This window comes from Poecilia latipinna, unplaced genomic scaffold, assembly GCF_001443285.1.
Source record: "Poecilia latipinna isolate Pla-1442-1.1 unplaced genomic scaffold, P_latipinna-1.0 Scaffold359, whole genome shotgun sequence".
NCBI classification, from domain to species: domain Eukaryota; kingdom Metazoa; phylum Chordata; class Actinopteri; order Cyprinodontiformes; family Poeciliidae; genus Poecilia; species Poecilia latipinna.
In genome coordinates this window covers 249,242-275,786 of record NW_015112975.1, presented here as the reverse complement: position 1 = coordinate 275,786, position 26,545 = coordinate 249,242, and the positions used below count along the sequence as shown (strand labels likewise).

Genomic DNA, 26,545 nt, shown 5'->3' with positions numbered 1-26,545 from the left:
TATATTTATTTTTGTCAGATGGTGATGACAAAGTTCTGGGTCAGGTCGATTAAAAATATAATTTTTAAAAATATGTTGCAACTGGGAGCCTGTACCTTATCTTTACATTTCCAAAACATTATTTGTCATATTTGCATACATAAGGTTGAGAAATAATAATAATAATAAAAAAGGGAAAATTAAAACCCCTTTTGTCCCTATTCTCAAGAATCACTGATGTCATTTACATGCTAGGAAAACCATTCACATATTATTATGTGAAGTATGACGGTTCTTGTACAAGATAATGAATATGCTGCTTATTATTTTTCATTCAATGGAGAGAAGTGCACTTGTACCCTTAGCACAAAAAACATGCCTCGTAGCATAATGTCTCCATCTCTGTGCTTGACTGTGAGGATGGAATTCCTGGGTAAATCTCCTTGTGTGTCAAGTTGACACCAAAGTGCTTGATTTTAGTCCAAGCCATTATTTGTAAGTTTACTGGAAAACCTCAGATGGGCTTGTGACCCTTTCATAGCATGGAGATGGAAATTCTAAATAGTTCTGGTCTCAACTGTCTTTATTTCACAAAGAAACTCTTTGAATGATGTTGTAAGCTCATACCTCATCTTTACCTCATGAGGCAATACTGTTGCATGAAACTCCAGACCTCTTATTTACTCCAATTCTGCACAGTTGCATCATGAGTTGTTACCCAAGTCCTTGTTGTAGTCCACCAAAACCTTGTGCAGATCTAATGTCTTTTGGTAGATGTCAGCTGACAGCTCTTTGGTCTTGCTTTTGTTGACAACGAAGTTGAAATGGAATGAACTGGTTCTGTGGACAGGTGGGCTTTAGTTAAACGAGGAGTTTAGTTCAGGGTTATCAACAAATAAATGATTGATTGTGATCTTGTGTGTCACTTTGACACATCCAGTCAGTGGGAAGCAAAATTCTGACTGGATTCTCGGAAATCAAAAACTTCTTTCACTCATATAGAAGCACATCTTTTTTGTAATTTTTATGCAATCTGTATTTTTTATTTTTTTTTAATTATCTAAACTCCAACAATCACAGGTCAGCGGAGCAAAGAAAGCTCTGCTGGAAAGCTAATCTTTATCCTTCTGAGGAACAGAGATATGGTGTCACTAGTGTTTTGTTTACCAACTGAATAGTCACTTATTACTTTTGTTGCTGTATTAAAATGGATGCTTTGTGTGACTGGAGGATTTTCTGGTCCTATTCCAATCCAACTTCTCCATGTTTATTGTCTAGTTGCCTTAATGTTTCCATTTCGTAGTAAATCACCAGAGGGCAGCAGCGAACAAGTGCATTCCTTCTCTTGATTAGAAGGAGATCATAAAACATGCATGGTAAGACCTTAATGACATTTATTGTTGAAGTCACCTTACTGACACAAGAGAGCAAAAGAAATAGGACACTGGTTGTGAAGATAGCCCTGAAGTATCAGTCAAGCTTTAGAATCTCAACATTTTTTCTGGCTTTCTATGTAACTTTAATGAGATTATGTTTCCAACATCAGGGGATTTTTCAGCATGGAAAGAAGAACAAACACTCCTGTGATAAATGCAAGCCATGTTCATAGTAGCACCCTGGTTTTACTATTATTACTGTAACAACAATCTTAAAACATAACTGTAGATTATGTTTTAAGATTGTTAAAACATAACTAGTTTACAATGACAGTGGAAAGGTGCTACAGTACATATGGAAACCACAGCTTTGAAAGGATGGTAAAGCAAAGCCCATTTAAAAGTTTGGAGGAGATTTACAAAACATGGAAGGCAGCTGGAGTCAAGGCTTAAGCTACTCGTGTATCAGATGAAAAGAGGCAGTGAACCTGTGCTGGACTCTTGCTCAGTGATGTAAGCTCCTCTTTTCTGCTCAATGAAAATTTTGTATTTTATTTGGAAATTAAGGTCCCACAGTCTAGATAAAGAGAGAAGAGCCACAGAATCCATGTCACTTGAAGTCCAAAGCCAAATTTGATGACTTTGGTATCATACCAACTTCTGCAGACTGTTCACTGTGTTTAATCAAATCCAAAGTCAGACTAGCTTCATGCCTCTCTTTGCTGTAAAGTAGTATCGGTATCTGTTTTATTGACCACCTGAGCAGCATGCAGAATCTATGAAATAATTTTCTGGGTCACCAAAGCCAACTGCATCTCAGCCGTAGTCTGACCACTTCCATGCAATGCTACGTTGATGTAATAATTCTTGCAGAAGAAATCTTAATCAACTAAACAGTGCACAGTGCAGTATATGGTTATACTTTTTACTAGGTTATGCTTTTTACTAGTAGACCAGCATTTCTAGTCTACTATAAATGATTTTTCTCAAATCTATCATTTTTTTGTGTTTTGAATCTATGAAACTCTCTAATTTGTGTCGGGAAAAATTTCCTCCAATTGTTTGGCTGACTTTCTTAGAAGAAAATTAGAAGAAAAACAGATACAGTCACAAGGCTGTTTCATTCTTTCGGACATCCCCGTGTGCTATTTCACTATTTGATTATCTTTTCCCTTGTATCTTCTGTGCTGCTTAACTTCGGCATCAATAGATGCTTGTTTGAGTTGTGTTTCATGCGACCTTTGGTGAAAAACAACATTTTGTTATGGTTGAACAAACAAGTCAATGAGAAGTTTTCCTAAGGAAAGAATTAATTTGATTATTTTAGGCACATATCGTGCCTGCAGCAGAGCAATTCTTGTGATTCAATCATACAATGGGGACTTGTGGAAAATGAATAGGGAGCATTGTCTGGAGGCGAGCTTGTTTTCTGATAAGGTTGTTAAAAATTACTTTAAATTCGTTCCAGTAAAGGAACCGAAGATACGTGATACATTGTGGGTCCACACCCCAGGAATGTCACATTTCTGTCACATGGTGGAGCCGTGAAATTTATCAGTTTTGCATAAACTTCCTTGCAACAACAGACCTCACAGAGTCAAGGCAGAGAGAATTAGCCTTCTATTCACACTAAGACACACATTTTAAGTAAACAAACTGTTATTCAAAGCTGCTGGATAGCTCTGGCCTATATCTGCTGAGAGCATGAAATCCGAACAGATGATGGTGATGGTATCTTGATGCATGAGTGTCCACTAGTGTAAAGTGTTTGTTCAGATGGATGATATGCTCTTTAGGCTTTGGGCTCACGTACTGAATGCTCGGCGACTCCAGAGGAAAAGAAAGTTGACATCTGAACAGAATAGTCATGCACTTTCATTTTGTGGAGTAGAATATTAAAATGTGTGCAAAAACCTTCTAATGTTCTAATGACAACTGGGTGGCTCCAGGAAATCACTCTTTGTTGCAGTTTTCAGTGAGGTCTGAAATTCCAAATACAGAATATGCATGTTGTTGTCCAAGAGGAGTGAATGCTGCAATGACTCAATGTAATCTGCAGGGTTTCCTTAGATAGAAAACATTTTAAACTAATTTGATTAATAAACTGAGCTTAATGAACTGTTTGAAAAATAGAATCAATTGTAAATGTCCTGAAACGACACTTGTTGTGAAATGGCGCTTTATAAATAAACTGAACTGAATTGGAATTGAATAACAGTTTAAGGTCTTCAGAGACTCTTAGACTCCTTTCAGGATAAAGTTGCTTGGACATCCAGACTTGGACATGTTGGTTGTTGTTTTAAATGTCTGCTGCTTGTAAACTATTTATTAGTCAGTGTTTAAATTTTTTTTATTCCTCTACAAACCACTTATTTGATGCGTGAATTGCATCAGAAAACACGCTGTAAGTGAACACCATGTTGTTCAGTCCCATCAGCAGTGAGAAAGGCACCAAACTAAAATGTCAGAGGTAATTATGATCATGTACACTTGGTGTGATACAGTTGTGTGTAATTTTAATTTGTGTGAATATGTGGTTGTTATAATTTATTTCTCAACATAAAGAACATTTTTATTACATTTTACAGAAAACTCTCTGATGGACTTGAGACCAGGATGAATGGATGGATCTAAATATCCAAATATGTTAGATAAACACACCTACCGTTGTAAGTTGCCTTATTTTTCTTTTCAATAGTTTAAACAATTTTGCAAAACAATTGAGCCAATCTAAGGTAACTTTTCTGGCTTAATGTTCTGTTTTTTATGCCCCATCATCCCTGTTTCCACCCTCATTATGTGGTGGTTAAACTGCATCTTTCTTTAGGGAGAGACTGTAACGTTCAAAAATGATAAAGGAGCAAAATTATGTAAATTTGACTTTTTCAGTTTTACATTATGTTATGATGTTCTTTCCTCACCAAAAACATACTTGGATGGTTGATATGTTTCTTTCATGTATGTTTCAGAAATCCTTTAATCTCTATGGTTCTGTTTGCAGGAACATTTGAACTGACTGGGCGCTGAAAAAGAATGAGCTTCTTAAAGAGACAGAGGCCCAATTTCTAGGTGTTAAACTGCGAAGTCAAGTTTTTTAAAATCATGTTTGCCATATACAGCATTTTTATAACAACGGAAGGCAACATGGTTACTTAATTGTGCTATAAAGTAGCACTATGTGCCAGGAAAATACATAATACTACCCCTCTAAGGTTAACAAAAGTTTCGGTAAGAATTCTAAGTCACTTTAGGTGAGCAATCAGGCTTGGGGTGAACATAAATCCTCCAGGTATAGTCACAGCATCACAAATACCCCCAATGCCTGTATTTGCTGATGACTACAAAATTGAAAAAGAAGGGCCCTAATAATTCTGAGGCAAGTTTCTCTCAGCAGTGCGTATTGATTATTTGTGTGGGGTGAGAGATTTGGAAAATTCAATTAAAGGAGTTGTGCAAAGGATTCATAAATTCAGCCCCTCCAACCCGTATCAAGACATGGTTATGTTCTAAATCAATGCTGCACTTCACAATATATTTTCTTAGGAACGTGAAAATAAATAACATTTAAACAGTTCTGCTTACTGCAGAAACAAATTCTGTCTCGTGGAAAGACTTTTTAGGTAGAGTCAGGTACTGACTTGTGCACATCATCAGAGTGGTAACATACTTTTATTGCAGTTTTTCTCATAAGGAAATCCCATATAATATGAATTTTGAGATGACAAAATGAGGGTAAAGGGTACAGCTCAGCAGAGTAAAAATTGATCAGGCCATAGATGGAGCCGCATTGGGGAAGATTTGTATGGCTGCAGTAATGGACTGTATTAAAAAGATTCCTTAAGATGTCATAAAAGTGATGGGACAGTGTCGCTGTCAGTGCTGCTGTCTGCTTAGGAAGCTGAAACACTCGAGCACATCAATTTTAGGCAGTGGGGGGATGCTCATAGACAGATGCCACCTACTCTGTGTGTTTTATGATTGGACTCATGGTTGTAATTAAAAGGGAGAGTTTTATATTCGATGGCTTTGATAAAAGTGAACTCCAAAGATATCGATCGGCATCGAGTATATCCAAGTTTGCAATGTTTTCAGATGTGATTTCTGATTTAGTTAATTTTTCTTCAGACCCAAAGAAACCTCATACCTCCTTGTTTTATTGAAATAATAATGAAACAAGCAACAGACATGTCTAGTCTGTCTGTACTCACACTTTATGGAAGTGTGAGTACCATAAAGTACTCATACTTCGCATTTTGTTGTGGTAAAACCACAAATCTTAGCATATGGTGTTGGAATTATATTTGATAGACCAACACAAGTAGAGAATAATTCAAAATTGAAAAAATATTTTCCAAATTTAAACCACAAAAGTGCATATGTATAGAACCCCCAATTTCATTCAGAAGTCCCTAAATTAGTGAATAGGGTCCAGCTGTGTTTGATTTAATCTTAGGATACATCCAGACTCTATGAAGGCCTTTTGGAGAACATTAGTGAGCAGACAGCATCATGGAGACCAAGGAGCACAGCATCAGCACAGCAGACAGGTCAGAGATAAAGAGAAGTGTGTTAAGCAGAGGTTATAAAAAAAATACAGAACCGCCTAATCCATAGTTCAAAAACAAATCTGGAAACCTAGAAATACACCCTTGTCCACCTTAACTGGCCTTTATAAAACTTTTTGTTTTTATAAAACACTGTGTGAAGGAAAAGTGATATAACATCTCTCTGAAGATGCCATTCCCACAGTCAAAGACCAGTGGGATCCCTGGTCTTTCACAGTGGAACCATCATCCCATGGAAATGCTTTTCTTTAGCAGGAACAGGGAGACCAGTCAGGGTTGATGGGAATGTGGATGGCGCTAAAGGGCAATTGTGCAAGAAAATCTATTGAGTGTCTGCAAAAGACTAGGTCCAGTTGAAGCAAATAATTATGTTAGAATGCCCCCGTCAAAGTCCAGACTTTGAGGCAAGACTTGTAAATTGGAAAGTACTGTAAATATTCACAGAAGCTCTTCATCCAATCTGGTTAAATTTTTTAGTCTCTTGAGATGTAAAGCAGGGCAAAGACATAAAAACTGCCTGCTGTAATTTCAGTGAAACATAATTCTGTTATGTATTAACTCAGTGGAGTCTGCGATTACTTTTTTCCCCAGATGGATGTAGGTTATTTGTTGAAGTAGCTGAATTCATAAACTCTAAATATCAGGTTTTGACCCCCATCCTTCAGCTATTTGCTAGAAAGTTGAGAGTAAAGAAGGATTTTATTTTTTAGCATTGCTTTGAATCCAGGGATCCATAAATAAACGACAGAATGGCTTTTCCAGAAGAAAATGAATGGCCGGATCAGTGTTCAGAACTAAATAGAAGAGATAAACAACTCAATTTTTTCTAATTTCATTGAATTGCAGCATTAAAGTTGGAAAAAGTTCCAAAATACTTTACCTGGCTTACATTTTTTCACATCACAAAAACAAGTATTGTGAAAGGGAAGTACAGACTTGTCAGACATACTGTATTTATATGTATAAATGTACTTTTCTTTGTATGTGGTGTCAGTAGGAGGGATTGCTAGTATAATAATCCTCTGACAAATTATGAATGAAATGTATTGAAATGCATTTTGCAAACAGGTAGTGCAGCTTTATGCAAAAAGGTCTCCTTTTTTCATAAACCTTCAGTCTTGACAGTGAATGCGGCGCGTGTGGAATATCATTTGTTGCCAGAGGGGTTACAATCATGTTTTTCTCCCACATATTCCCCCGGTTTTTGTTAGCGAGGGATCTCAGCTGTTGACAGGTAATAGAATTGCTCTTCAGCGCTTGTGCGTATGATCCCGAGGAGATAAGGCAGAAGATGAATGAGGAATCTGTGCTGTCAGTCTTGGGGCTGAACAGTCATGGAGGACGTCATTTGTTTCTGAGAGAGGTGTCTGAAGATGGCAGGAGAGAACGGCCTGACGTGCTAGACTCCCCATCCCTCCCAGCGAAGCGTCAATCTGGCAGCTGACAAATGTTGATTCTACATTAAACACAATGCAGCTACGCTGTGCAAATAATGTTCTTTAAGATGGCAATCCTGATCCCCTTTATGACTAAAGCCGCACCATCCTCCCCCACCTGTGCAGTTTAACAGCTTTTGGAAAGGAAATGTGCGGTGAGGGAAACTGTCTTACGCAGCACTGTAGGCTCTTTATTTGGCAGCGCCTGCCTGGGAAGGCCGAGGCCTCTCGCTGCCCCAGTCGACCTAAGCAACAGCTGGCGTTCACAGCAACATTTCCTATTTCTGCCCAAGGTGGATCGTGTAACTCTCACTTTATCGCCCTTAGAGGCCACGTGAAGGACAAAGCAAGCATGCCCATAAATAAAACTAATGTTTTGATACAGGTCTCTCTTTGCAGCTGATTGAGGGACCCGTGATGGCTTGAATAACTTCTTGCCATCAGACCGCTTGATACTATATAGGTTTTTTTGTTGTAAGTTGACAAATGAAACTAAAAACTCTTCTTTTAATAAGGTAAACGTGAGCTAGTGGATGAAGCTACATATTATAGCTACAATATTTACAGGCTGTTAGCTGCCTGCAATCATTCAGCCCAAAAGTCAGAGCCACGCTATCAAGATTTAATGTTCTGACTAGTGATCCTACGAGTAGCATTTATCACTTCATTTGATAAATTTCATTGATCAAAAGATGTTAGAATAATTTCTTTAGAATAATTTAAAAAAAAATACATTTACAATTTGTCTTCTTAAACTTTTTGCAGCTGCATAAGTGTCCCTCTGTGTTCCTGCCTCTTTGTTGCAACAGTTAACTCAGATGTAGGCTTTCTATTTATCCCTGCAGCACATTACCAGCAGCCGGCTGGTCTCTCCATCCACATGTCCCCATCGCTGACCCGATAACATTTATAGTTGTAATGGATTTTTTTATGCCCGTCATTAACTCGCACAGAGATTGGAGAAAGAAATTGCTTGTACCTTTTTTGTGTGGTATTTCAACTTTATAGCATTATGCTCAGATATGTCACCTTCCATCAAACCTTTTAAGGCCTCTCCTGTCTCGGGTTTTGTTTTAAATGTGCAGGTCTTTTGTGGAGGACCCTTGTAGCATCAAGGGCTCATAATTAATATTTAATGATGTTGAATAAAAGCTTGGAAAGATATAATTTCCGTCTAATTATGATCTCCGTCTCCACCAGGGCTTTGAGGGTGATTTTAGCGCACTACTTGGCTAATGTAGACAATTTATTTGAAGCCGGTTTGAATTTAATTATTTAATAACACGCCACTAAAAATGATGTTCACTTCAGCACAGTGAGAAATATGAATCCATTTTTATGAAAACTACGTTTGTACAAAATAACTTTAATGATGAATAGAAATGCACAGTAGAAAACGGAAAGTTTGCATGAATACAAAAGTGGTCAACATGCATTCATCACAATCCCTACAGACTCCAAGAGAAGAGGCAAAATAAACAGTAACAGCACAATTACATCAACATCTTTTAAGTTTCCAACATAATTATTACAAGTTTTTATTGACATGGCATTTGAAAGTCTCATATTTAGGCTGCACAACATATTCTTGTGTAAATCTGTATCATTACTCACACATTATTGGTGTTTCCCTTTCAAAAAAGTCAATTAATTAAAAATATTTTGAATGCACTATTGGTCCACAGAGGAAAAGCACCAATACTCTTTCTTTTCAATTGATCTCATAATTTTCTTTGATCTGCTGTTATTAATACAGATACTTTTCATACGAACGCATCTCATTTTTCTATTTGAAAGTCAGAAAAACCTCATGTACAGTGTAAGTGGTCAGAGCCAACATGGCCTCACAGAGTAACACTGAGTTTCCTAAAGAAAATAGCTTAGTTGTTTTTCTTTCGGCTCTTTTTTCTGGGTGGCTCCATGAACTGAACCATACTGAAATGTAGAAATACTCCCAAGAAGTGCATGAAGGCGGTCGTTGACACCAGGACGGGAAACAAGTCTGGTAGATGTGGCGGCGGGTCCATAACTACACTCAGGACGCTCAAAACAGCCATGAGAGCCATGCTGATGTAGAACTATTAACCACACAGACAGAATGGATGCGTCAAAAATATGAAATGACAACAAAATGTTGCAAGGACTGCACAAAGATGCATCAGTGGTCAAATGATCATGATCACGGAGGACGTAGATCTACAGAGCTCAGGATTGGTAAAACATTTAATGACAGGTAAACATTAACTTTTGGTTTTCCTTCAGGAACCTGTAAAGTCCCCTCTGTTTATACTCTATGTATCATAGTAAAAACTAAAAAACAAAGTAACAAACTGCTTCAGGGAGCACCTGTAGTAGGGAGGTTTCATGATTTTCACAAAATCATCAGTTTTTGTTTTATTGGTGAAATGCACTGCTTTTTATCTCCCCCACCCCTCAGTTCTCCCTCACACATTCAGTTAGCAAAAAAACTCAAGACAAAAAATAGTAACCATCAAATTGTCTTAAGATATTATTTTCATAGAAAGAACTGGAAGTTGAAATGTACCCAACAAACAGTTCTGCAAGGTTGAGAGTAATTAAGTTCCAGGCAAAAAAGTTTCAAGATGCTGTAACGGAAACAATATTACGTTTTGATAATTATTATTTGATGATTATAATTACTTTTCAGCAGCTTAGGGCTGCTGAAACTAGTCAATGTGATCGTTGTTAACTATCATAATTCATCAACATTAGGATTTTTAGACAATACAAAATTCTTTACAGTTCTTTGTGCTGGATGCAGAGTTGAAATACTGAGAATAAAGTAAATATTTGAATGCAAAAATTAAGTCAGACTATTGAGAAAAACTTGAAATGTTTGTGAAAAAATGTAGCTTCAAAAATAATGTAATTTTGAAAACAATCTTAAGATTAAAGCCAATATTTTGAGAATAAAGTGGAAATAATATCTTCAAGGAGAGACTGAATGATTCTTTCTGATTAAATCTCATTCTAAATTAAGACGTTGTTTGGTCATTTACACAAGACAAAACTGTGGAAGCGATTGTGCCAGAGTCCTTTTGACTGTCAGTGTATGTACATTTACCCACCTTTAACTCGTCATTACAACATTGTTTTCTTCATTCCTGCCTTTAAGAGTGAAGTCAAATAAATAAATCATTTTCATTTGTGGCGCAGAAAAATACTATAATTTTTAGCACAAAGCTTTTTCTTTAGAAGGATTTATTCTATTATATGACACAATGAGTCAACGGATTAATAAAAATAGATAGTTGATAATTCCAGTTGAAATTAATTACACTAGAAAAAGTATATATTTTTATTTACAATGATCAATTTCTATCTCAAGCGACTGTTTCTTGTTTCTTTTTTATTTGAAAACTAGATTTTAAAATTATTCTGCTGATCAGAAGCTTAAAAGTTGAACTTCAGGATGTGTCTGTCTCCTACCTGAAGAGACCAATCCCAGGATTTGAAGGAATTAAAGCCAAGTATGTGATGAATAACTTGAGGAACATTAAATAATTATCTGGCTATTCACCTCTGTCTTAGTGGAATCAACAGCAAACCTATGAATCATGAATTCAAAAAAGGTTTTTGGGAAAACTTTAAAATGTAGTATTGGGTGAATGTCAATACATTGATAAAACTCTATATAAAATATAATTATATCATTAATTACATATTGCCTACTGATCACTATTTGTCCATGTAACCATTCCTTTCTTGTCATACAAAGTTACTAGTAACAGATGGGATTGTAGGAGTTGGAGTACTTGTGTTTGTTTTTGCTTTGTGAAGCAAAAAATAAGTCTGTAATTATTATAGAGGAAACATCTCATGCCCTCTCTTCTCCATCACCCAAAACCAATGAAACCTTATCTCCATCGTCAGGGCTCACTATTTATGCTGCTTGTGTAAATAAATATATCTAGGCAAACCTGTGTTTATGACATGTCCTATAAAAAGACACCTTCTCTTAATCTCTGACACCCTACCGGTACCGCTGTCGCTAAGGAGTTGGCGGCAAAGCCACTTCAGATGCTGTGGAAACTCAAATAAGTGATAAATAATTCTAAGGCTGGCAGCAGCGGTCGTCCCAGGACAGCTTACAAAGCTTACACCAGCAGATGATATTTATTTATACAGTTGGACATATCTTCTGACAACGTTGCAATTTAGGTCTGGAGACACTTTAGAAATAAATATAAGGCACCTGGGATCCTCGAATCAGCACCCTTCTTTTTACAGCCAAGCCAGCTTACATGTTACTGGATACATGCATAGAAATATTTTCTGAAAGACTGAATTCTTGCTTTAAAGCCACACCTATTAACTCACTGAGGTTATTGAGCTGTATCAGAGATTTTATCTGCTGTTTTCACACAAACGGCTGATATAAACGACCCTTTTTTTTTTTCTTAAAGCTATAAAGGCATAAAAAAATATTCAGTATGATCTTTGTTTAAACTGCCAATTAAACATGCAACCAAATGATTGGACAAAATAATGATAAAAATATTTTAACATTTACATCTTTTACTAATTATTTGATACATTTTCTCCTTCACTGTGGTTAGTCCGGTGTAAGTGAATGGGGTTGATAAAAACCCTCCAAAAGACTTTAGGCTCCTAGAGAAAAACAAGAAGCATTTGTAGATTTTGCAGTCATAGGCCACACTCACCTTCCATTTCATTATACAAGCCAGGTGAATTTTGGGTATCAAAGGAAACAGCTTGCCACAGATACCAAGTTTCAGCTCGTCCTCTAAACAGTCGTCCAGAGCGGATAATAAGTAGACGGTGAGGAAGGGAAACCCCAGGAAGGTGACGGTGTAGGGAACCAGAAGGCCGTCTTTCAGGAAAAGAGGGAGCATGCTTGACAGAAGGAAAGAAACAATGCGGGTTGATAGTCTAGCCTTTACCTGACGAGTACTATCTACAACTTGAGATGTGCAGATTTTTTTGCAAACAAATTAGAAAAAAATATATATATTTGTAACAGTTCCACAAAATTTGATTGTTTCCAACAGAAACTGATTCAGTTCAGAACCATACCAGGTTAAAGAAAAGCAACAGCAATCAAAACATTTTTATCCTGCAGGCCTTTATGAGCAGAACGTCCCCTGAGGAAAGACGGTTATGACATTCACGCAGAGCTTATCTCAGTTTAGCAGCGGGGGAGAAGCAAGAACAACAGTTGGCTCATAGTAAACACACAACACCCGGCTTAGAAAAACCTCTCTCTGCACAACAATCTACTTATTCAAACTAAAAAGTTCCATTCAGCAGCTAAATGTTTAACATTCAAGAAATACATACTTCCTCGATGTGAGCAGACTGGGTTCATTCACCCGTAAAATGGCCACTGTTCAAGCATTCCATCAGCCAATTATATAAACAAAAGATGTATTTTTTTTAAAATGAAAGAGTCTGGAGAGATAATGTGAAAGCCCAAGTCAGACTGTACTATGAACAGTTCCAGACGGAGCTCCTGCTCCTACACAGCACACTCGGACACCAGGCATGCAGAGCATGTTGTGTAAGCCCCACATATCCTTATCCTAAACCACACGCACAACAATTAGCCTTGCCGGAAGAATTTAACAACAGCTGGTGAAAGTTAGTTGCAGCATTTGCACTGCAATTGCTCTTTTTCCATTCATGGTGTTCTTATCTAGGCCCATATTACCAGCCATCTTTTTAGAGAGTTCTAGGGTTTGCACCTTTAAGGGCAAACAATTTCAAATCACAACTAATTGTATAAAAAACAGTGAAGATTCATTCAAATCATGGCAGTCTGATTCAGATTTTAGACCAATAACACATCGTCCAATTTAATTATTAACAGAATCCTCTGACACTTATTTTGGCCATATATTTTGGATCATTATCTTGGTACAACACCCAATTCCAAAACATTTCCGTTTTCTAGTGAGGTGTATCAGATTTTGTTCGTTAAAGTGTTTATATTTAGCAAATTCACTGTAACGTCTTTGAAAGGTGAACAGGCCCACAAGCCTTACAGCTTCTCAATATTTGGTAAATGTGGCTCCATTGTAAAAAGTTTTGAATGGGCTGGTATGGCAAGAACTGACAATTTTTAAAAAATAAACTATCTATAATAAAATGGTAACAACAAAAATAAGATGCAACTTTAAGGTTTAATTTGCTTTCTGCTGTTGAAAGTTTGTTTACCTGAAAGTTGAGGCCTGCAGGAACCAAACACACATGAGTGGAAATTCATTCAGAAGGAGGCAGACTGGGCTGAAGAGACAAAAAAGTGATGGCACACAGTTTTAAGCTGATTCTCAAGCACTAACATAGCAAATGAAAATAAACTAGATATAAGCTAAGTGGATAAATAAGATAAACACTATCAAAAACCATGAATTCAGTGTTAGCTGTAACAAGACACTTAGTGTGTGTATTTTGTTGAGAAATAATTTCACATCTTTGATTCCTAATGACTATTTATTAAATTTTAAGATGTAAAAACAGCTGTGGCAACAAAGAGAAAATCTGTGTGTCTGTATATAAACCTATTTATAACCTGTTTATAACTGGAGCAGGCTACCAGCTTCAGTTCTACACTGTTCTCCAACAGAGGAACCTTCCAACGGTCCCTGAGCCCATAATTACAGTCAGCGCTCTTTGGTGATCCTGTTACAGCCCAATAATTGATCCTGCGCAAACAACACCCTGAGCTGCTGCCTACCATTCTCTCCTAATCTATGGGCATGCATTACTGATTGATTCAAGGGGACAGGTGGGAGATATAACTCAATAGTTAATAAAGCAACAATCTACACTGATCTAGATTAATAGATGAGCCCAGATTCAGGAACTAAATCCCATGCCGTAAAGTCTATCCCGGGTTTCACTCTCTGCCTACAGCTTTATAAGTACGAGTGTAAACCATAATGTACAAAACACATTTTAAGCCACATGGCCAAGCTCTGAAACTATCCCTCAGAAAGGCTCTGGTTTAACTTAGAGTTCCACCAAGGACCTTCCTCCTGTGACATAAGGGTGGTAACAACTCAGATACAACAACTTACAGGGCAGCCAACAGAATGGACTTCTCATGAACTTGATAGGAGAAAAGGAAAAAGGCCAGAGATGAGTTGACCTGAGAGCAAAGAATCATTAAAAACTTAATTAAAACATGTACAAAGAGAATAAATTGGCAAAACATATAAAAAGGCAAATTATACATTCCTTGCAAAAGGGTTCATTTCACAATGCTACAGGAATTTCATAGAGTAAACTACACATAGTGGTGCATAATTGTAAAATGAAAGCAAGAATTTAGGGATGCTCTTCACCATATTTGCGCACAAAGACTTAAATATTTGCATTTTTTTTTCTTTAGAAAGCATCTCAAGCTCAGTCAGATTTGAACATCTGAGGAAAAACTGTATTCAATGTTTTCCACAGATGCTCAACAGGGTTTAGTCCTGGGCTTTGAATGGGCCGTCCTAACACAAGCCAGAGCTACAATTCAGTTGTAGCTCTGGCTGAATTTAGTCTACCAGAAAGTAAACCTTTAAGTAGGTCTGCTTACCAGACCCACACCATTTTATTTATGAAAGATTAAGTTCAACTTTGTTCTGATCCAACTACAGCACCTACTTTTTGTATTGTTTATAGTTCATCATAAAAAAAAATCTTATAAGAGTTTTGATTTATCATTGTCATGATGAATTTCAGCTACTGGTGGCAAATTAAAAAAAAACAAAATTGACAATATGATCGGAAATGTTATTTTTTCTATTTTCTTCACTGTCTCCACATCAATAAACATCAGCAAATTTGAAAACATTGTCAAATGCAGTTACTGTGAGCAGTTTCAGGGGTATAAATAGTTCTGTAAGACATACTATTGCTACCAAAGTGCACTCACCAAAGCCAATTTAAAGTTCCAGAAAGTGGGCTTCATCAGCAGTCTGATAGAGGATGGAAGTGCTGCTAGGAGAGTGAAAGCCAAACTGAAACACATAAAGTAGGAAAATAATTTTCAAAATGTAAATCTAAATGAACAAATGACAAAAACACTCTTGCACACACTGCTGTGTGCATATCTTTCTAGGGCAGCACCTGCTCTGAAACTAAGACCTCTTGACATGTAAGAACTGACCAAATAATAATTGTTCTTGAAGGTTAGTCAGTATTAGTTTAACCCCTCAATTGTCACCTGCTGGGGATACAGGGACCAGAAGAGACAGACTTATGTGTCAGAGTGAATGTGTATAAATGTTCAGAGAGGTCAAGGGTTAGTTATGTGAGACGGCAACAATGTGCTCGTACTACAAATCATAGGTTATTGAAATAAAGAGAGATCCAAACACAGCAAAGCAAAACAAATAGATTTCAAAAATAATATAATTAGTACATATTATAAGATGTACAAAAGTAAGCTTAGTATAAATGATTTTCTTCAGAACAGGCTTTTACATTACAGAAATATGTGTCACATTTTCACAGCCGATTTGTTCAACATAAACTGCATAATCACACTAGAGTATTTAGTATTCCAATCTATTGACCAACAAACACATTTGTTTGAAATACCCAACAATAAAAGAGGTCCAACTTAATCCCTGGTTTTAGCAGTCTAGAAGAAACGTGTCCATGCTGCAAACACTAGACTCCTAAAATTAGCCCACTGGGTTATTTAAGCAGGTTCCGCCATGTCGTAACTGTTGGGCCGAGTTCATTACACCAAGTGCGCAGGGTTTCAGCTTTTAGCAAAAACATGATTCATGAGAGACAAATGCAGAATTAGTCGTTTTTATGATAACCCTTTGAGCCTTCAACATTTCGATTTAACATCTGGAAAAACAAACGCAGCTTGTTGTTCAAAGTTTCTCGTGAGTGCTTTGCTTCGGGGATTATCCGCTTTGATTCCCTCGAACCTGTTTTTATTTCCAAGAGCAAGCTCAGCTTTCCCGTAAAATGAAAAAGGGATTTAGGAGAGATGAGTTAGAAAAATGACAGTGAAAAAATAAAGAGGTGTCAGGAGGACAAATGTGGAATAAAAATGAAGTTGTTTCACAGATAAAAGGATTACCTGAGGTAAAGCTGAGAGTCGCTTGTCAGAATGGATCTGATCTTTATCAGGGTGTTCAGGCTGCACCATGTGTTAGCCACCTTATCCTACACACACACACACACACATGACCAGAAAGCAAAAACAACATTAGGAACATATGTTTGAGTGGTGATTTTATCTCAGATCACCATTAGAAACAAAAAGCAATCAACTGTTACTTTTTTCTTGTGTAAATTTTCTGTTTTAGCATTGAATATTTTTAATCGATTATGCACATTAATTCTCTTCCACAAAATGAATGTTAATGATTGTGTCCACAGTGTAACACAGCAACATATTTTAGCCATTATAACAGTTTTTTTTTTTTTTTAAACGGACTTGATTTAAACAAAGACAGACTAAATAATGTGGATTATTCCAAAAGGAATCTTACTATACACAAAAATGTATTAACATATAATCCACATAAACCATAAGCCAATTTTAAAATATTCATCTTTAAATGAGCATAAAACAAATCAGGAAATTCTAACATATGAAAATATAAATCAAAAGAAACTTAAAATTACCAGAACTAACAATTCAGGATAATAATACAAATTTATCAATTAATTTATCCTCATAATTATCGATGTGAAACCCAAATTCAGAGTTTTTTTAATACATACTTCTGACTTAGTCCAGAGACGCAAAACAACCAAAACCAATAAGAAGATTTGTCAGACAAGTCAATAATATTCATCAGCTTGTTGAGATTCAATTGTAAGAAATATTTTACTTTCGATCAAACGTTTTGCTATTCTTGACTCTTTGTGTGAAGTTCCGGTGAAGAATTTGGTTTAGTTTTTTATTTGTGTCACCTGATCTCTAATCCAAAGTGTGCATCCACAAAGATAGGATCCTCAAATCCAGGACTAGAGGGTCACTGTCCTGAAACTTTTAGATGTGTCCTTAAGCCGGCACACCTGAATCAAATGGGCAAATTAGCTCCTCAGTGTGCAGCCAAGTTCTCTAAAGTCTTTGAGTAAGGTGTGCTGAAGTAGCAGGATGCCAGACCTCTAGGCCTGGATTTGAAGACCCCTGCATCAAAGCATTCAAACAAACAACCAGAACAAACAGCCGACCATTCACTCAGAACCAGAGGTGCTGTGTCAATATCTCCACCTCAGCTAAACTCCAAAATGAATCTATGGGAGTGGCATTAAAATTAATTAATTAGATGCAAGTGAGCCTTCGTCCTCAAAGCTGATTCTGGGCCACAGTAAGACATTACATGTTTTCTTTAGTGGCAGTTTTGGTGTTGGAAGCTGATGGTGCAAAGGGTAGTTTAGAAACTTTAAATTAGTCATCTTTTCCTGTTAAATCAGAGGTAGGTAGAAAATTAAGCCTTAATTAAGTTAGAGAGCTATCAGAGGAAAAAAATGGATTATGTTTTTCTTAAGTTTTCTCCTTTTTTTCCCCTCTAACAGCAGAGTAAATAGTGATGTGTTTATTTTTCCTTCCTAATTTGTATGTTGATTCTTTTTCTCCTGCCTGGCAAACATGAGAAACTAGAAAACAGAGTTAATTATCAAGATATTACCAACTACAAGTATTTTTTATGATTATCTTTAGGCAGGTCTAATTAAGTTCATTGTTCTATGATAAAATAAGTAATTTATTCATCAGAAAGATTTCGGATGTGTGATTATTTAATAAACATAATATAGTTTATTGTAACTTAACACTAAAGAATCTGAAAAAAAAAATCTTGTCATAGATAAAGTATGCTACAAACTTCATGACAGCTGTGTGGTTGCTGTAGTTAAGATCAAATGAGGAGGTCAAGTGCTTAGGCGGACGCTAAGGGATCACTTAAAATAAGATCCGAGCCACCAGTGTGCTCATGATATCACACATGTTTAGATCAACTAAATATTTCCTCTGTAGCTGTGTTTAAGTGTGATCCTATCGAGAAAATCTATTCCTGGCCTCCTCTCCGTGCTACAGCTGCTTTACTGCACAACTGTATGGCTCTTAATGGTGTCCTCTTCAGTAGCACCAAATTGTCTAGGGTTGTGTTTTCACAGCCCCATCCTTTCCTTTTTCCCCTCTCATTCTCAACATCAAACAACCACTGCGGGAATGTTCCTGGACACCACGTCGAAGGCAGAAGCCCACTGGCAAATGCAAGTCTTGAAGCCAGAAAGGAATTTCACAGGGAGAAGCGTTTGGTGCCATTTTTGTGAGCAGGCAGCAACATGAGACAGCAGAATGCAGTTCAATGGGTAAACTTACAACCGCTCCCTCCCAGAAGTCGACGGGACCACCGCTCAGTCGTCGTTGTCATCCCCACTCGGGCCTTCTGTTTGCAGTGCGTGATTTCATATGTAACAGGACGCCTTTCAATGCTGTCATCAAAGCCCAAGTTCTATGTTTGAATCATTTTGCTGAACAAATAGAGTCCCGATGCATCCTGCTCCGACAGCACAACATCTAATTACGCCACATATCCTTGACAACTTGTAGTAGGTGTCGCCTCGGGGACCGGGACTAGAAAATTCAGGGTTACAAGGTTTCAGAAACTAGAGCTGCAAACCTCGGCCTCTGAGCTGTCACCTAAACATTCAAACAGAAGCATACACGGTCACTTTAACCCCATTTCTTCCATGACACCTTTCAACACCGGAATTTCGGGAGTGTTAAAGTTTTCTTTTTCTCCATCATCCCTGTCTTTTGTAAAATATCATGCACCAGTGACTTCCTATGTAACTGAGCAGTCACGGTACAAAATGAGTGTTAGAAACACTCAAGCACACATGTGTTTGTGTTTTTTTTTTTTTCCAACCATGCCGTCAGCAGTGGGACACCAGCTGTCCGATGTGCTCTGATATGCCTTTAAGTGTATCACTCGCCCCTCTCATCGGTCCATATGGCTGGAACACGGCTGAACTATGAAGTGCTGAAAACAATCCGGCCATAAATTAGTTAGATTTATCTGCATCCTCCTACTGTACATCATGAATCCCAACACCTCCCAGGGATAGGGTGAAACCGATCTCTTGACCTTTCACCATTTTATTCCACTGTTTTCTTTGATCCAGTGGGGTATCGGTTTCCAGCCAGCTAAGCACTGGAAGGACTGGAAAGCTATTCACTATGCTAAAAGTTGGGAACATCGTGTAGGGAACGAGGCATGCCTCATGGGTTGAGTATGACGTCAATGAAAGCATCAGTCACAGCACTGATGCTATAACTTGGTGTCAAACCACTATAAAATTAACAAACTGTTAAATGTCACAGGCTATAAAACTGCAACTCCTGACTCATCCCCCAAAAAACTCCTACACAGAAAAATCAAGAATGAAGAGGAATTTCAGTTTAAAATCATTCCTTTACTGGTCAAAATGTGAAACGATTTCCAGCTTTCATACACATTACTTTAAAGAGAAGATTAAATATTGCCTGTTGATTAGTTAAGTGATTAATAATAAACATCACATTGATATAATTATTAGAGATATTTTTGATCTGGTCCCAGACGCTGGATGGGGTAATGATCACCAGGTTTTTAACCGATACCTGACAAAAGTAATTTCCCAATAAGTGCTCACCTTACACATCTTTGATGCAGTTTTAGTAATTACAAATTTAAGCAATAACCAAATGTGGAGTTCCGCAAGGCTCTATTCTTGAGCCACTTTTTTTCAATGCCTAAATGTTCCCCCATGCTCAGATTAAACATTTCTAACCTGTGTGGTGATTATACAAAACTTCAAATTTCACTGCCCCATTTGACGATAGTCATTGAATGCCACTAATTAAGTGTATCCATACCACTGATTGGATGATTTAGAATGTCTTTCATCCTAATGCAGAGAAGACATAAGTCATTGTTTTGGTCCCATAACTGCCTTCAGCTCAGGACTCAGTTGCATTGAAAAGAAACCTAGGTGTCCTTACAGATATTTCAAGAATAATTTGCCTGTTTCCACTCTAAAAACATATCCAAAGTTGAAGGCTTCCATAATATGGAGAAAAATTTGCTTAGATTATTGTAATGCTGTTTTTACTGGTCTCTAAATAACACAAAAAGTAACATAAATATACCAGGCAGCTGAACTGAAATGCAGCAGTTGGAGTTATGACTAACACTAGGAACATGGATCATATTGTGTCATAACATTAATTTAGGACTAAAACATTACTGTTTAATGCATTTCTCCATGGAATACTTTTTTTGTTTTTATTTTAGTTTGCATTTTAACAAATCTTTCAACATGTTGTTTAATGGTTTTCATCATTTTATACAATTTCTTGTTAAGACATTTTTCTTTACCTTTGTTTCCTTATTTACTATAAGGCACTTTTAAGTAGTTTGTGTACACTGCCATTTTAATGAATTATCTATCTATCTTGACAGAGTTTAGATTCAACATACTGCACTGTACCTCAAACAAGCCACGAGCCACGGGAAAGATCCTCCTGACCACCTGCAAGACCTGACTGGGGTCAGGTAGGAAGGGCAGCCAGCAGAGGCCAAAAGTCACCAACACTGTGGCAGTAATTTTGACCAACAGGACGAACCTAAATGAAAGACAAACATCTTTAATTGTGGGCGGTAAAACTATATCACTTAATTTAAAAACAAAACAAAACAAAACAAAACCTAAATGCCTGTTGGGGTATTTAGTTTTTCTGCAGGGTTTCCCTAGACAATTAGCACAAACTGTCTGCAAGTCCTAAATTTGGGGTTTGACCCTCCTGCTGAGGAATGTAGTGAAAGCAATGCATCAGCTGAAAGTCCCCAGTGGGGGTCAGAGTAGCTTGTCAGCTGTAACTGTGAAGCTGCTGGTTAAGTTGCGCACACAGGCATAGTTGAGGAGTTTGGGCATGGCGAGAGTGTCATCTGGACATATCTTCCCAGGGGCCTAATCCGGCACTCCATTTGCTACTAAATGCCCTTGGTACATTGTTACTAGATAAACAGACACTGGACACACTGGTAATAGCATCCAATCTGATTACCTCAGTCATTCTGTGACTCTCAGGAAGACACTGCTCTCTTACAGGCTCACATTACAAGTGTGGGCTTGCAGCTGACACATTCATGCTCACTGACAAAACAAAATAATCAACAAATGCACTCTTCAATAACCATGTTATCACAGGGATCAATTTAAATTATCTTATAGATTGGAGTTTCCATGGAGGTGTTTGGGCATAGAAACAAAGTTTAACAAAACATCAACAGAGAAAGAACACTGAAAAATTAGTCCAACTAGTTTTTTAAATATAATATTTAATGTATTTTATGACAATATAACATTTCTAAATGTATTATTTAATATTTCCTAATGCATAGCACCGATCCATTTTTTGCAATCACCCTCCATTTCCCCAATTGTACGGAAAACTGTTTTCTCTTTGGGTTTTCTAAACAACTGTTCTTTCAGTATTTTTAGAGTTTGGTTTACACATTTGACAGTCAGCCTTGGATTTGGCCTCATTTTCAGATAAAAACAACAGTTAATTGTATCCAAGTTTGAGATGATGTTTTCAGCCTCTAAGGTATACTGTCTATCCAACAATACCATCAATCGTTACAGGAGGTGGGGGGTAGTACTGGTGCTCCTGTGGTCATTGGGTGGGAGGCAGGAAACGCCGTGGGCAGGTCGCCAGTCCACATAGGATGAATAAACCACGCACTCATATCAAAGGGAAACTTGTGTAACTAGTTCACCTAAAAGTCATGTTTTTGGGTTGTAGAAGGAAAATGGAGTATCCAGACACATAAAGGCGAAGAACATGCAAACTCCAAACAGAAAGCCCAAAGGCTGGGATTGTCACCCAGCACCTTCTTGCTCCAAGGAAGCATTGCTACCAATAATAATAAAGTTACATAAAAAATAAAAAAGTGCACAAGTAAAGCAATAACGCTTACCCACGCCCAATTAGCCCAGCTTTGATGCACTTTCCAAGAAGGAAACAGAAGAAGGGCAGTGCATGGTACAGCTCCATCTGTTTGTAGTTGAGAGCCAGAGAGAAGGCCAGGGAGCCCAACGAGTTCCAGCCCAGCCCCAGAGCCAGAACCCCCCACAGGGCAAAGCCCAGGCTCACTCCATTATACCCGACACAGTCAAGGGTTTTACAAATAACTACTTTCACAGGCACCATTACTAATGTCTAAGCAACAAAGAAAAGAAAACAGGTGGAAATTATGACATTTTTAAAGAATATAAAAAACAGTATAGACGGTAAGGAAATACCAAAACTTTTTAGAAAATAATTGGGTGTTTAATATGTAATGGGCCACATAATGTAGCCAAGATTCTCCTACATTTGCACCTAACATTACCCAACCCTCCCAAGAAATTAGGTTAATTGTCAAAAATATACAAACATCTGTTTGCAATAAACAAAAATATTTTTTTTCTTCTGGAATTAATAAAGTGTAATTTAATCTAATCCAAGAACAACTTAAATAGTTCAACATAACTAATATCAGAAGTGGTTTCTTCAGATTAAACCCAAACTAATGACTACTGCAACTTTAAAATTATTCAACTTCTTCATGATATTGAAGAAGTTGAATAAGTTGAAAAAGTAACTCATACTCAGACATCAACTGCTGGTGGCATTCCTGAGGAATGTCCATTCAGTTCTAGTCAGTCAAGCATGATGACTCCTTTAGTATCCTCCAAGATTTCTTCTGAAACCCAGTCCTAGTGGACTGGAGGTAAACTCAGTATCCTTGTCCTTTTTGAAGGTCTAATGAGATCTAATCTTCAGCTGTCTCATGGACAGCAAGAGGTATTTTCCAAGAATGTCCTAATGTTTGACTGAGTGCATCTTTTAACATACATACATCAGGTTTCTAGTGCCAGAGGAACCAAATGCTTCACTGGAGGCTTGTTGATGTTTTAGCATTAGCATTAGCTTCAACATGACGGAAGATGAATGATTCTAGGTGAAGCTGTATAGTTTCAACTGCTTATGTTTAAGGTTTATTTTTGCAACGTTTATGAAAAAAATTATAACACTATTTTTGTGTTCTAACAGTAACTTGGTAATGTGGACTGTCAAATTCACTTCAATATTTTTTTGAGACGCAATGAAAAAGGTCTACCTGACAGACAACTTGATTGATACTTTATGTTAATTGTAATACTTTGCCATGCTGTTCCACTGCTGCTCTTAAAAGTCAGACTATATTTCATTTAAACAAATCAAAGTACTGAAAACTTTACTGCAATAAATTTACAAATAAATAAAATACATTTGCACGTAAAGGATACTGAAAATGGCCGTAGTCTATCAGAATTAGTCCTGGGTAAAGAAGAATGCTGAGAAGAATGGAAACCTAGAAAGAAATTCAAAAAACAAATGACTACATTTGGGTCTTCAGAGTACATAGCTATATAGACATTTAGATACAACCATTACCCTTCTCTTAGCAGAGCCATCAGTCAGGTATAAACAGTATAAAACAACTGCAGGAATGTATATCAACACATCTGTCACCAGGACTAAAAAACAGAAAACAACAAGATTAAAATAATTTAAGAAACCAGTAACAAAGAAAGGCAGACTAAAGCTTTTAGTGTCTGCCAACAAAACGTTGCTTTAGCTAAAAAAGCTCTTAGACCTACAAAGTTTGTTAGAATCTTTAAAAAAAACAACAAAAGCTAAAAAAGACAAGAAGAATTGTAAATGGAATATGACCCTATAAATTCAAATGTGCATTTATCAGTGCATGTTTATTTAATATGTACAGGAAATTATGACAAAATAGTTTTCATTAAAAATCTTTACCCTCTTGATGAAAAAGAAATTTCTTTAGTATGCAATATTAACAATTATTTGCAGGCAGAATTATAATGCAAACATTGCAGAAGGTTTTGATGTAACTATACCAGTAGTTCTCATAAATAACTTGTGGGCAGGACTTTCATAGCCTCTGGATCTGTGCAGCTCAACCCAGTCAGGGTTTAGAATATTTGCTCTGCAAACAGAAAAGAAAGGAAACACACAATAGCCACAGCTGGCATTACACATGTGCATACAAGATGCTATAATCACAACGGCCAGATTCTGCCTGTGGACTAATGAATAGCTAACCTTTGGTAGCATACAAAACAAATTGCACATTTGTATTATTAACAGCTACTGACTTAATGAACTAAAATCACCGACAGGTGGACAATGACTTAAGAAGGCACCCCAAATACCTAGTATTTGTTCCTTATTTTTGATCAGCTTAAACATAGGAAATTGAAATAAAATGTAAAAATTGTTACCGTCACAAAAACTTAAGTGTAATTTGAAGCACGTATTTTTTGGTAGCTATCTTTTTCAATAAAGGAGGCAATTTTTTTTTCAAAGCTGTGATTTTGTGACAACTGTGTATACAGTTATTTTATATCTAAAAACTATGAATTTCTCCCCTCTCACCCCAAAAAAAAGTTTCTATGCCTAGATGATGAAATTACTCACACATAAGCACAGAGCCAGCTGTGGTAGGCGGTGAGAGGAGGGTAGTCAAGACCCCAATAGTTCAAGTCGTTATCAGAGGTGTTAAAGTACCTGTAGAAAAATAAAAGTGTTACTAAAGGATCATGGATTTGGATTTAGAAAAAAATGAGGACAAAAATCTGGTCCGATGATCACCAGAACAGTCAGACTTGCCATTGTTGAAGAGGGAGGTTGTAGGTAACTTCTTGCCAGTGTCTTTGGGCTTCATAGTCACCAAACATGGGAGGTTTTCCTGCACCTGTACAGAAATTATTGTCCTGTCAGTAAATGTTAACTTCTAGTGATGAAACAAAGAAAAACAAAAAAAAATCAAACAATCGACAGTAATGCAAGTCATCTAGTTTACTCTTTTAATATAAAAAGCGTAGTACACTGTACATCTTCCTGGTAGTTTCTAAACAATCAAAGCAGCTGCACTAAAACAATCCAGACATCTTAGTGTAGTTAACATGCAGGTTCACACTCTCCCTACCTGAATATGAGTTTAACGACACGCCCCATCTTACCAAAACAGCGAGTAAAACGCTAATCGATACTAAACTCCACGTTTGCATAACTCTAAGTGATAAAAACGGGACTTTGTTTTAAAAACAAGCGACAAAAACAGTTTCATTTAGACTCGTCAGGAGTCCGTTTCCGTACACGTCATCCACCAAGGCTACGTCTCACCAGCTCATTGGTCAGAGAGTTCTGACGCGAGGAGGAAGTGCAATGAGGCGTTTCAAAAATTGGAATTAACAGAGATACAGGAATCTATCGCTCAAATGTTAAGACAAGAAGACGTTAATCACGTGATTTCCCCCCTCAAATTTCGGTAATAGAAAATCTGGAAGATCGTTTTAGAGTCTAAGTCTTTCAGCGGTTGTCGTATATAATTTTAACCAGGGCAGATGCAAAAGCTGATACTCCTTTTCCCGTGATGATTGAATGCACCATTTAACAGAACGCGATTTATAGTAAATTTAAATACGCCAGCATTTTTCTAGCTATTAGAAACTAAAAAGTTAGCAGAACATTTTATTTGGATAATATGACAGTAGATATGTACGTCATCTTCTCTAAAGATCACGGAATTATCCTGAAAGAAAAAGTAAATACGTAAATAAATAAATTATTCCTTGTAATTTTAAGCTTGAAATTTGTGATTTCAATAAGTATCAAAAAATTACTACCTGTTTTACGTTTTGCACGAATTCAGACATTATTCTCAAATAAGTTGAACACAAACTACAGTGCCAAAAATACTTATACCACTTATATTTTTTACATCATGTCATGTTACAACCAAAGATTTCAAAATGTCTTACTAGGATTTAATTATACACAGTAGTGCATAATACTGAAAATCAAAATTCAAAAATACCTAACTGATTCCAAAGGGAAATTAAATGTTGATGTAACTCATATTATCCAAGATTCTTCAAAATTGTTGTAGATGCTGATGGCTTTGGGCAGGAAGGGTGTCCTGTAATGGTCTTTATTACAACGGTCTGAAGAAGCCTCTGACTCAAGAGACTGTTGGTGTAAAACATGAAGTAGATGCTTTTCTTGATTTTCATCTGCAGTGATTCCACAATGGTCAGCAGAACAAACCAGCCTTATTTATCAGGTTGGCTAGCC

General features: G+C 36.9%; 1 protein-coding gene across 1 annotated transcript; it reads right to left on the bottom strand.

Annotated features, from left to right (window-relative positions):
* Positions 1-8,695: 8,695 nt before the first annotated feature.
* On the bottom strand, positions 8,696-25,599 carry alg6 (ALG6 alpha-1,3-glucosyltransferase). The gene is made up of 14 exons (XM_015036195.1): positions 25,398-25,599; positions 25,079-25,163; positions 24,887-24,976; positions 24,307-24,395; positions 23,837-23,919; positions 23,689-23,753; positions 22,335-22,520; positions 20,842-20,977; positions 16,430-16,515; positions 15,263-15,347; positions 14,418-14,488; positions 13,555-13,623; positions 12,042-12,234; positions 8,696-9,434 (listed from the first exon to the last, which is right to left on the bottom strand). The coding sequence occupies exons 1-14, from the start codon at positions 25,477-25,479 to the stop codon at positions 9,237-9,239; spliced, it is 1,518 nt and encodes a 505-aa protein (XP_014891681.1). The 5' UTR covers positions 25,480-25,599; the 3' UTR covers positions 8,696-9,236.
* Between the last annotated feature and the right edge of the window lie 946 nt (positions 25,600-26,545).